Source organism: Bos taurus, chromosome 13 (genome assembly GCF_002263795.3).
Source record: "Bos taurus isolate L1 Dominette 01449 registration number 42190680 breed Hereford chromosome 13, ARS-UCD2.0, whole genome shotgun sequence".
In the NCBI taxonomy this organism is placed as follows: domain Eukaryota; kingdom Metazoa; phylum Chordata; class Mammalia; order Artiodactyla; family Bovidae; genus Bos; species Bos taurus.
Genome location: NC_037340.1, coordinates 17,090,619 through 17,103,207, shown reverse-complemented (window position 1 = coordinate 17,103,207; position 12,589 = coordinate 17,090,619). Strand labels below are relative to the sequence as shown.

The 12,589-nt window shown below is 44.6% G+C and overlaps 2 protein-coding genes across 3 annotated transcripts in view; one reads left to right on the top strand and one right to left on the bottom strand.

The window, feature by feature from the left end:
- PFKFB3 (6-phosphofructo-2-kinase/fructose-2,6-biphosphatase 3) overlaps positions 1-4,467 on the top strand; it is a 273,450-nt gene extending 268,983 nt beyond the window's left edge. The window contains exon 17 of the transcript XR_009496776.1: positions 72-4,467. The gene's annotated coding sequence lies outside the window, so the exon portion shown is untranslated. The remainder of the gene's footprint in view (positions 1-71) is intronic.
- The window catches only part of PRKCQ (protein kinase C theta), a 152,690-nt gene continuing 143,211 nt past the window's right edge, over positions 3,111-12,589 (bottom strand). The window contains exons 16-17 of one of the 2 annotated variants that reach the window (NM_001192077.3): positions 6,991-7,119; positions 3,111-4,327 (exon numbers count right to left, since the gene is read on the bottom strand). In NM_001192077.3, the coding sequence (NP_001179006.1) occupies positions 4,172-4,327; positions 6,991-7,119 (285 nt within the window). In that variant the 3' untranslated portion in view covers positions 3,111-4,171. The remainder of the gene's footprint in view (positions 4,328-6,990; positions 7,120-12,589) is intronic. The other variant, XM_005214141.4, reaches the window with a different exon arrangement.

Here is a 12,589-nt window from a genome sequence, read left to right as displayed (position 1 = left end):
CCCCCTCGAATACACAGCCTTCCTGTGCATTCACAAGTGTCTCTGGATCTTTTCTCTGACAATATTGACAGGTTTATAAACCACAGTGTGGATGTTTCACCGGCAGGAAGAAACAGCTGCCAAGTCACACATCGAGAGCCGGACAGAGGCCTCTTCCTGTGTGTGTGGAAAAACCACGAGCTCTGCAGTCAGAGAGGATATTGGAGGCCAGAGAGGGAAGAAGCCGGAGAGAGAAACGAGGTGATGAGAGAAACACACAGGCAAGAGTCAGAACGTGACAAGAAGCTGAACGATGGTGGAGGTGCTGCTGCAGGAGAAGGGATGTAAGGATCTGGCCTGGGTGGGGAGGGTCCTGTCTGTATCAGAGACAGGGTAGCCTGAACCTCACCATTGCCCTCTCCCAGCCCACCCACTGCTGGCTTCCCTGAACGGAGCATCCATTTCCTGCGGCTGCTGTCATAAGTGACCATAGGCTGGTTGACTTGAAAACGACCCAGATGTACTCTCCCTCAGTTTAGGAGGGGCCTGTGTGTGTGCTCAGTCGCTCAGTCATACCTGACTCCTGCATCTGCTGCATTGGCAGAAAGATTCTTTACCACTGCACCATCTGGGAAGCTCTCTCTTGGTTGTGGAGGCCAGAAGGTCAGCCAGGGTGTTGGCAGGCCACGCTCCCGCCATAGGCTCTAGAGGGGGCTCCGTCCTGGCCTCTCCCAACTTCTCGCAGCCCCGGGTGTTCCTGGGCCTGTGGCTGCCTCACTCCTGTCTCTGCCTCCAGTCGCCTCTTCTCCCTGCATTTCTTATAAGGACACCCGATGTGGCTTTCTAGTCCAGCCCTACACAATCTAGGATGCTCTCATCTTGAGATCTTTAACTTAAAGACATCTGCCAAGACCCCTTTTCCAGATAAGGTCATGCTGGCAGGTACTGGGGGACATATCTTTTGAGGGATCACGATTCACACACTGTGCCATACATTCCTTACTCACCTTGCCTGACAGCTCTTTTTGAGCCTGAATATACAAAAGAAATGTGGGAAGTGAGACTGGGTTTACAGTTTAGAAACAGAGGCAAAGCAGATGTTTGCAGAGCTTGATGGAAAATGGTGGGTGTGTTGGAGACGTGGAGAGAAATACAGTAGAATGGAAGCTTAAAGGGGCAAGAGATACACCAGCTTGGCTTGGGGGCCAGCAAGGAAAAGGAGGCTCCTCATAGCAGACCTGATATGTGAGTGGATTTTGACAGACAGGAGGACATGAACTTGTGGGACAGGGACAATCTGGGCAGAAAAACTAGCCTCAGGGAGGCCCAGAGGCAGGAAGCAGGGGGTTCACAGGCAGTGCTAAGAACTATCTGGAGTGATGGGAGCACAGATGAGTGGATGGCCGAGGCAAGAGGGGATGGTAGAGAGGGTGTCTGGGGACAGGATAGGGTGCCTTGAATGGGGTTCAGCCAGGGAAGCCTGCACAACATTATGAATATAAGGGCATGGTATAAAAACCTGATTTCTGAAGATAGTACTTTTATATTTCATAGAGTAAAAATTATTTTTTCATAAACAGTAAAAATTATTTTAAGCTATTTGAGATGCAGTAGAGGCAGAAAGAGGCCTTTCTGGAGCTTCCTTTAACTGACTAAACGCAGACACTTCAGAGAAGTGAGAACCACCATAGATTCCTTCTTGGGTGTGTGTCTGATCCCAGGAGTGAGACGAAGAGTAAACCTACCTCTGCAAACTCTCTTGTCTCCTGAAACCTATTTGCTCTTTCCATTGGAGACTTTTCCTTTTCCTCCCTTTCCTCTGGCAAGTTAGCTATTTAAGCCCCAAATCATAACCACTGTTTTGAGTGCCTCATCACGGAGCTCTCCCACATGCACGCACATTACATGTGTAGATAAAAGTATGCTTCTCTTGCTCATTGGGCTTTTGTCAACTTAATTCACAGGCCCTTGGGCACAGAACGTAAGAGGATAGAGGAAAAGTTATTCCCACCCTACAGTTTATATATCGTACGTGTGAATTAAAATGTAGACAGAGACTTAAGATGGGAACACTGGTTCATAGACTATTAAATAATCCCGGCACGATTAGCAGGGGAGAAAGGAGAGATAAGTATGTATTTAGAGAGACTGCAGAGGCAGATTCAAAAGGATTTTGTAGAAGGAAGAGAGGGAGGGAGGTTAGAAAGGGACAGCAGATAGCTGACAAGAACTCTGTGGCTCTGAGCCTGGATGACCAGGTCCATGATGGTGCTGTTATTAGAATTAGGAAGTAAGAGATAGAAAGATCTTAAGAAAACAGGACATGTTAATGGAACCTGCGTGAAGCCTGGCAGAGAGCCTAAACTGGAGATGAGGATTGAGATGATTGTGTTGAGGATCCTTAAAGGCATGGGGTAAGAGAAAACTATGTTAAAAAAAAAAAATGTGAGGTGGGGAGGGGCCTCAGAGGTGATTTGGGGAAGAAGGAGGGAGTGAGGCCAGCTAGGGGTGGGGAGTTAATCAAAGGTAGAGGTGGTGAAAGAGGAAAGGTCAGAACATCCGTGGGGCTGGAGATCAAACAGAGCATCTTTCTTTGTATCAAAAGTTGCAGAGAGGTAGATAAGGATGGAGCACATTCCATAAGAACCGGAAAGAAGGCTGTCATTGGAGGAAGCAGAGTCAGGAGAGAGGTTAGGAGGCAGAGCTGAATTCGGGGGTTGGAGATCATTCCTTCAAAGAATCTTACTGGAGGGAAGAGCATCCCAGGTGCTGAGAACAGGAAGTGCAAAGGCCCTGAGGCACAACTGCGTCCGGCGTGACGGGGAGACCACGATGACAAGTCACTGGAGCAAAGCTGAGAGTGGGAAACTAAAGACCTGATCCCACAGGTCCCGGGAAGACTGTAGGGAATTTGGAATAAAGTATGTTGGAAAGTGAGTGGAAAAAGAAATCTTGTAAGAAAGAGAAATATAACACCAATAACTTCAGGGTTATCTGAGCCTCTCTCCTGGTTGAGGATTTTGAATGATTCTCAAAATTTAAAACATCACCTCAATGCTAGCTATATTTTGATGATAACCTAAACAGAACCAAGTTGGGGGTAAGGGGGATGAGTAGGGAATTAAACTATGAAGAGGCATCTTTCTCTTTTATTCCATTTTTATGTATCCACTCTTTGTCATGAAGTCACAACATTTTATCAAAATATACAAACAGCACAGATACTTTAAACATGAATAGTTAGAATTCTTATTAAATAAGATCATTGTGAATAGCATGCATGGGTGTTTATCCTGAAAGATGTCTTTCTCAAGAGACTTATGAGTCATCAAAACATCCGTAACAGTATCAGAAAGGAATGGGATTTCTTTTCCCTAGAAGAATTACACATTTCATTTTTTTTTCTCCTGTACTAATGTGAGGATGATAATGAGAAACTGCCACTGATACTGAAATCAACTGAGAATGGATGGGTGGAAAAGTTTTATTGGCAGGAGTAAAACGATGCTATGACTAAATCTTCATTGGATTCTAATTTCTACGTTGACAAGATAACAAGAGTAGGGGTCGAGTCAACCTTCCATATCAATGACACCAACACTCCCCATCTTCCTTTCTCCCATGAATTTCCTTGCTAATCAGAATGAGTGGATTTGTAAATCTCAAGTTATAAGCTATGTTTATTATGAAGAGTTCCTGTAAGAACCTATTCAGGGCTTCCCCACCCCTTCCCCCTTACACTTGCACAGGTATGAACAGAATGAAATGGGTTAGTGGTGACTTGTCTGTGGCTGAATGGAATCCAGTGCTACACCAGGCAATGTGCTGTCTTCGGTCTTGAGAGGTTCAGACTATGCTCCTTGAGTCAACACATAGGTCATGGACCAGTAGTTGGTGCCCATGTGAAGAGTCATAACTCAGAGCAGAGTTCAGTTTTCAGATCTTTCACAGCATGGAGACCCATCTTCAAGTAAATAGCTACAGTGAGTAAGGAACTAACTTCAAGACTGGCCATGGTCATCAGTGAAGCAGAGCTAGTTTCTGCTACAGACAAAGCTGCTGAGGAGCTCCAAGGGGCTCAGCCTCTATGGTTGAGTGTTTCTTTTCTTTTCCAAGTTGAAAAGGAACCCAAGGAGTGTCCGCTTGAACCAGTTCACAGAGGGAAGACGGCAAATCCTCTGGAGAGGCGAGGTCAGGATATCAGCTTCTCCATCCCTGGGTTCATGAAGGAAAAGTTCCGGAACATGTTCTGGTCCATGCTGTTGATCAGCGCCCTGTCTGCGAAGGACAGCCGGGGCTTCTCATTCAGGAATTCCTTGTCGAAATTGCTGCAGTCATATGGTGATTTCTGGATCAGAGTTTAAGTGGTGGGGAGAAAAAGAGAAGATGATCAGCCACTGAACTCATTATCTTTGTTTTCACCATCAAGGCTATAATCTGCAAATGAAAAAGGTGGCATCTGCAAATAAAGTAACACTTACAGATGATCATACGGGAGTTTTATTGACCATCTCTCAGACCCCGGATCATCAGTGTTATCAACAGCATAATAAATACATATAGAGGGATTCTATGACTTGCACATTCAAATAAGTGTACGTGAAGCAGGATTGGCAACCTTTGGGGAAATGGTCAGCCCCAATCTGACCTCTGATCTTTTAACCTACAGGTGACCCTGGGTGGAGGAGTAGTGGGAGGTAGGGGTGGGGGTTGGGAGTGGAGGAGGGGAGGAGTTTTGCAGATTATATATTCCTGTTCTGTCAACATCCTTCACTACTGTTCATTCCCCTTACCCACAGGCATCTTATTTGTTTTTAAGTCATTTTATTTAATTTTTTATTAAAAATTTTATTGCTGGATAACTGATTTACAATGTGTTAGTTTCAAGTGTACAGCAAAGTGAATCAGTTATATATATAATACACATAAATACATAAAATACTACTCTTTTTTTAGATTCCTCATAAGGACCTACTGTGTATAGCACAGGGAACTCTACTCTTTAATGGCCTGAATGGGAAAAGAATCCCATGCTAATGTTATTATTAAACATCTTGGGCTGTCTTCCATAGACAAGACAGATTAGGGTGACCTCCCTTCATGCCACCCGATCTACTGGTGCCCATTACCAAAAGCAGACCTATTCACAAATACGGTTCAGTATGGTGTACACTTCCACTTTCTAAGATTAAGAGCAACCATTATGCAATGTCACCCTCATACGAGCATGACTAAGAGTCAGCCCTTCCCACCCTTAAGGGGCCTCCAGAGCTGCTGAGGCCAACGGTTCTTTGGCCTTTGCCTACAGAAAGCTGCTTAGACTGCAGGTCAGGGAAATGCCTTCCTATGGGAGGAATCTGGAATCATCCCACAAGGAAAGAGTAGATCAAAGGTCCAATTTATTTGTGCAGAAAATATCAAGTCCATCATAGTCTCTCATGGAAGTCGAGACAAACGACATTGCCCCGATGAGCTGGAACAAGGCAGAAATTACTCTCTAAATTATTAACCTGTGTATTAGAAATGGTGCTGTTACAAATAAGAAGACTGCTATGGGCCAGCCCTGTAGGACCCTCAGAACATCCCCAGAGCTTAGGAAAATGTTGAGAATAACTAACGCTTCCTGGCCTGGGGACACACTGCCCTGACTGGCCATCCACCACCACAGGTAACAACGGAAGACGTTTTCTAGAGTGAATGCACTGCTTTGAAATCCACAAGCCTGTGCCACCTGGTGCAAAGACGGTTCATATTCACCCAGGTCGTTGCTATCTCATTCTCAGAATCACCAGGAATGGGGTAGAGCTGGCACTTTGCTTTACTCCTAAAAAGCCCACCACTTTGCTTTACTCTTAAAAAAAAAAAGTTGTGATATATATATGGATCCCAATCTCCCAGTCTACCCCACTCTGCCCACCCCCTTGGAATCTATATGTTTGCTCTCTACAAATACATGGGCCTGTGTTTCTGCTTGTAAATAGGTTCCTCTGTACATTGTTATAAATTCCACATATTTGTGTTAATATACAATGTTTTTCTGGCTTCACTCTGTATGACAGTCTCTAGTTCCATCCATGTCTCCGCAAATGACACAATTTCGCTCCTTTTTATGGCTGAGTAATATTCCATTGTATACATGTACTACTGGGGAGTTTGTGTTTAACAGCGACAGAGTTTCAGTTGAGGAAGGTGGAAAACTCAGGCGGGTGGATGATGGTGAGCGTTCCACAACCTTGTGAATGTCCTTAGTGCTACTGAACAGTGAAATGTTAAAATAGTATGTGTTGTATTATGTGACTTTTACCATGATAAAAAAAATTTTTTTTAATTGTGGTAAAATGTACATAACATGAAAGTGACCATCCTAACCCTTTTTAAGTGTTCAGGTGCATTCATATGCTCCGTCACCATGACTACCATCTACCTTCAGAACATTTTCTTATCTCAACTTTGCCTCATTTTACAGTGACCCAGGAAGTTCTGCCCTTGCTCAGGGAGGTTGGTGATTCTTGCCAGTGGGAATTTAGAGACCTGTCTTTTTCTAAGCACCAGCTTACTTCTCACATGAAAAAACATCTACCAGTTACCATCAGGGTCTGTAGTTACATGACCAGATGACACGTGTCAGGGAAAATTTCACAAATATCACAGAACACATGGCTCCAAAATTCCTGTTAAAGGAGGCAGGGTTTACGCTCAGGTGTGGGTCACACAGACTTGACCCTGAAAGCCTGAATGCATCCATGCACAGCTCGCATCTCAGGGTTACCTGTCCACACACATATTCGGTGTAAGGCCTGTATACTCAGTGATCCATTCTTCATGCAGCTACATTTGACACAGTAAATGAGTTACATCCCCCTCCCCAGCCGCATAGCCTGCTTATGGTTAAAGAAGATTTTCTTCCAAGAACAGCACCCCAGAGGGTGGGTGAGAAGCCAGGGTCCATGCAGCCTGGGTGTGACGTGAGGATGGTACTGGCAGGACCTCAGGGTCCCGGGGGCCCCTTACCACTTTAGGCCTGAATGGCGGGTCGATCTCCTTCCTTTCCAGCTCTTCCCAATTGATCTCCCGAAACAAGGGGTGCTGACGGATGTCTCCCCTCACCCCCAGCCGCTTCTCAGGCTCTCTTACGAAGAGCTGAAAGGGAGCAGAAGGGGAGCAGTTACTTCTCATGGGATGAACTAGGCTCCTCAGATGCAGGGAGCCCAGTCCGCATGGCTTGACTCCACTAGGAGAGGGGTTTGCCTCTTGCCACCTGATTTCAGAGCCTTCTTTTTCTACAACTGTCTTAAACTATCGACTCCAGTCAAACTAGTGGCAACCGGTCTACTGAATATTCCAGAGTCTGAGCTTTGCTCTAGAAATGCTATTTTTTGAATTATCTAGACCTCAATCGAAATCAGCTTTGCCCTGTGTTATTCATGAGGCCGCCAGCAAGTTACAGAGGCTCTGAGTTGGGTCATCAGTAAGGTGAGTGAATCCTCCTTACAGGACTGTTTTGTGGGTTACAACAACAACACACACACACACATGCACACATGCAAGTGTGTGCTAATTCCTGGTCTGCAAAACACACCAGCAGAGGGTAAAGTGACCGGCGTGTTTCTTGCTTGGTTGACTGCCATCAACTGAGTTTGATTTCTGACAAAGCTGCTTTCTTAGACTCACAGTCATGCTCTAAGGAAAAGCTTAGCCTCGTGTTGTTATAATTAAATGCTTCAGGGAATCAGATTAGCAGTGTAACAGCTGCCTGAGGCCAAGTGTGCACACACTAGTTTTCTGTTCATTCCCCCAGTAACATGGGGCGTTTGTTCCAAGAGGATCATGAGAAAGAGTTTTATGAGCCTAACAGATATACCTGTGAAAAGTAAAAAAAAAAAAAATTTAGAAGATAAAAGGTATAATGAGAAGGTAATATGATCTCCAGCTTCAGGACTCCAAATCCTTTCTAGTTTTGCACAGAGTAAATTATCATCTTCTCTGCCCTGCAGCTGATCCTCCCTACCCTGGTCCTGAAGATGCCCGTTGACCTCGTGGGAAGTCATCATCTCTGCCACAGGGGAGGCTGCACCAAAGGAATAAATGTTTACAGAGAAAGATTTGATTTCGTCCATAAAAGCTGTCACAAGCGTGGTTTACATTTGTAGGAAAAAGCACATCTCTTTCATAAATGGCCAGGACGCAGCTGGAGTTTGTTTAAACGCATTCGACTGTCTGGGCAAGAAAGCAGTGTGGGCGGCCCCCTCCCCTGACCCCCAGGCTTGGCATCTGCCCCTGGAATCTCCCCTCCAACCTCAGCCCCTCCTCAGACGGCTCTCTCTACTAAAGGGAGAGGTATTTCTGTCTGGAGTCATTAGTGTTTCATCATTTTCCAGACAAACGGACAGGACATCCTGGATAAATAAATGAGGAAGAAAGGGGTGTGTCTCTGACCACCGTCAACTGGACAGCCATGTTCCAGCGGTAATTCCTTAAACCTTAAAGAAGACATTTCACACAACTTTTAAAGCTTACTTTTCATTTAGTTATTACAAAACATTGGCTGTATTCCCCATGTTGTATAATACATCCTTCTAGCCCATCTGGCACCTAAGAGTTTGCGCCTCCCCTCCCACCCCTGTGCCACCCCACCCTCCTCCCCGCTGGCAGCCACCAGCTCTCTGTATCAGTGGGTCTGCTGCTTTTTTGCTATATTCACTAGTTTGCTGTACTTTTAAGATTCCACATATAAGTGATATAGTATTTACTTTTCTGTGAAAGTGTTAGTTGCTCAGACCTGTCCAACTCTTTGTGACAAGGTCTGACTTATTTTCACTTAGCATAATGCCCTCTGAGTCCATTCATGTTGTTGCAAATGACAAAATTTCATTCTTCCGTATGGCTAAACAGTATTATATCGGATGTGTATGTGTGTGTGTACATATGTGCATATATATATATACACACATATATATATACATATATAAAAATCTTCTTGATTCATTTGTCATTGATGAAGTCTCAGGTGTTGCTCCCATGTCTTTGTTATTATAAATATTTTTAGTTTGTTGAGGAACCTCCATGCTGTTTTCCATAATGGCTGCACCAATTTACGTTCCCTCCAACAATGTAGGAGAATTTCCTCTTCTCTACTTCCTTGCCAACGTTTCTTATTTGTTGTCTTTTTGCAATAGACATTCTGACAGGTGTGAGGTGACATCTCACTGTGGTTTTGATTTGTGTTTCCTTGATGATTAGTGATGTCGAGCATCTTTTCATGTGCCTCTTGACCATCCTCATTTCTTCTTTGGAAAAGGTCTTCTGCCCATTTTAATTTTGTTATTTTTTATTTTTTTAATTTCTTTTTAAAATATAAATTTATTTTAATTGGAGGCTAATTACTTTACAATATTGTATTGGTTTTGCCATACATCAACATGAATCCGCCACTGGTATACATGTGTTCCCCTCCTGAACCCCCCTCCCACCTCCCTCCCCGTACCATCCCTCTGGGTCATCCCAGTGCACCAGCCCCGAGTGTCCTGTATCCTGCATCGAACCTGGACTGGTGATTCGTTTCACATATGATATTATACATGTTTCAATGCCATTCTCCCAAATCATCCCACCCTCTCCCTCTCCCACAGAGTCCAAAAGACTGTTCTATACATCTGTGTCTCTTTTGCTGTCTCACATTCAGGGTTATCGTTACCATCTTTCTAAATTCCACATATATGCATTAATATACTATATTGGTGTTTTTCTTTCTGGCTTACTTCACTCTGTATAATAGGCTCCAGTTTCATCCACCTCATTAGAACTGATTCAAATGTATTCTTTTTAATGGCTGAGTAATATGGTACTGGCACAAAGACAGGAATACAGATCAATGGAACAAAATAGAAAGCCCAGAGATAAATTCTGCCCATTTTTAAATTGGGTTGTTTTTCTTTTGATGTTGACTTGTGTGAGTTGTTTACATATGCTGGCTATTAATCCCTATTGATCATCCCGTCTGCAAACATTTCCTCTCACTCACTGGTCTGTCTTTCGTTTTGTCCGTGGCCCCCTTTTCCAGCTGTAATTCTTGCTGGGGCACAGCCTCTCCTGACGTGCATTTGTTCAGTGCACTACACGCACCCACGCCCTTGCAGGACTAAAGAGGATGCAGCCCGGAGTAGACACCACTGCCGCTACAGATGCCAGTGAGTATTCTGTCCAACTTTTTCAGAGGATCCATTACTTCTGGGTCTCACAACATTAGGTATAACTCCCTAGAGGGAGTTTCTCTCAAAATGATTCATTAGTATACCTTTGATTTTTACAGAAAAGGGAGCTCAAGGATGTGAGGGCTGTTGGATTAAAATTATAGAGCAAAAGAGACGCAGAGATGAAACTAGAGGCCAGTCTTACAATTAGCACATTGCAAAATTTTTATCAGACCAGCTCCTAGGACCTGGGAGATCTTCCCGCGGAGCAAGGACATGGACATTTTACTTACTCACATGAGAAAGAATAAGCACAGATTCCTCCACATGGATTTAAAACCTCTTTCAACAACTGGTTCTTTTTCTTCCCTTCTTTATCCTTAATTGTCTTTGTTTCTGCTCTATTCACCAAAAAAATTCACTTTCTACATTCACAGCAAATCTTTTCCCTGCCACTGAAACTCTGCAGGTGACTTTTTTTAAAAGCGGAGGAGGGTATTTGCTAGAATTTAGCTTTGGATTTAGTTTTGTTCTTAAACTTTTTATTTGAAATAATTATAGGGTCTCAGTCTGCTGTAACAAAATGCCCCAGACTGGGAGGCTTAAATAGCAGACGTTTGTTTCTCATGGTTCTGAGGGTGGGAAGTCCAGGATCAAGGTGCTGACATGGTCAGTTTCTGGTAAGACCTCTTGTCCTGGCCCGGAGGCGGCCGTCTTCTTGCCATGGGCTCACGAGGCCTTTTCTTGGCGCACGTGTTTGGAGGGAGCGATCTCTTTTCTCTCCCTCTTTTTGTAAGGACACTAATCGCACCTTGAGGACCCCACCCTCATGACCCCATCTAAACCTAATTGCCCCTCAAAGGCCTCACCACCTATAACATCACGTTGTGAGTTCGAGGACTTAAACATGCGAGGTTCTGGGAGCACGCAGACATTCAGATCATACATGTAGATTCACAGGAAGTTGCGAAGAGAGTAGAGGGGGTCCTGCGCACCTTTCGCCTGGTCTCCCCTAGCGCGTCCATCGTAATATGACGACAGCACAGGAGGCCGACACACACACGGTGTATGCGCCTCATCCTGTGTATCACATGCGGAGGTCTGGGTGGCCAGGGAGACAAACAGGACCCAGGACTGTCATGTCACCACAAAGATCTCCCGTGGGGTTCCCCTTGATGGTCACTCCCCTGCCGCCACGACCCCTAACACCTGGGAGCCACTAATCCGATTTACAACTCACAATGTTGTCCTTTCAAGAATGTTACAGATGTGGGCTCATACAGTACGTGACCTATAGAGACTGACTTTTTCTTCTTTGCACTTTAATGTCCTTTGGTTCTCTGGTGACTCAATAGTTCTGTCCTTTTAATTGCTGAGTAATTAAAAGATGGGAACTTGGCATTAGTAAGTAAAAGGCCTATGCCCTTGCTCTCCCAGGTTCTGGGAGCTGAGCTGATAAAATTGGTTTCCATCTTGCACTTTTCACCGCATCTTTTCTCCTCCAACAGGAAGCAATCCTTTCCTCCTCCTCAGGCTTCCTCTCCTTGGAAACCACCCCGCTCCCAGTGTCTTTCTGTGGACTTACTCCCATCATCTCCACCTGGTCAGGGTTATACCCTCACTGCGTCCTTGCCGGGCCGTCTCCTCTGCTGAGCTGGGAGGAGCTGGGTTTGGAGGCACAGGTGTTCAGCTTCATGGAAAAGGTAGCTGCAAGGTCAGCTTCAGACCTTCCAAGCCTTTTCCTCGCTTTCTTTTTCTAGTGAGTTCTGACAGTCTAGGCCTTTGGAGGGCAGCCTTCATGCTATGGATTGAACCGTGTCCCTTCAAAATCCATGTATTGAATCCCTAGCCCCTAGTGTGAGTTAACTGGGAGTAAGGAGATGCTTAAGGTTAATGAGGTCATGAGGGTGGAGCTGAGTCCTTATAAGAGGAGGTCTCAGAGTTGTCATTGCGAGAACACAGTGCCTGCCAGCAGGAGGGTTCTCACCAGAAACCCACCCTGTCAGGCCCAGACCTTGGATTCCCAAGCCTTCAGAAATGTAAGTAAGTAAATTTCTGTTGTTTAATTCGCCCAGTCTACGGTGTTTTGTTACAGCAGCTGGAACCAACTAACATACCTCAATTAAGTCCTTCCAAGAGCCAGGGTGTAAAATAAATGTAACAACTGTCATAGTGCCTGAAGCTGCCATTATGGAAAAGCAAAATTGTTTACATTCCAATCCTTGTAACTAATTTTTACTGTTGTCATCTTTTTTTTAATTGGTTAATTTTGAAATTAGCTTTCATTTTATAGATGTGTTGTTCAGTCATTAAAAGTGAACTTAATTGGTCATTTGGGGAGTTTTCTAAGTTTACTGCCTATTTGGATCCATCAGAAAGTGCAAGCTGAGCGTGTACTGGTTCAGATTTTTAAATACCAT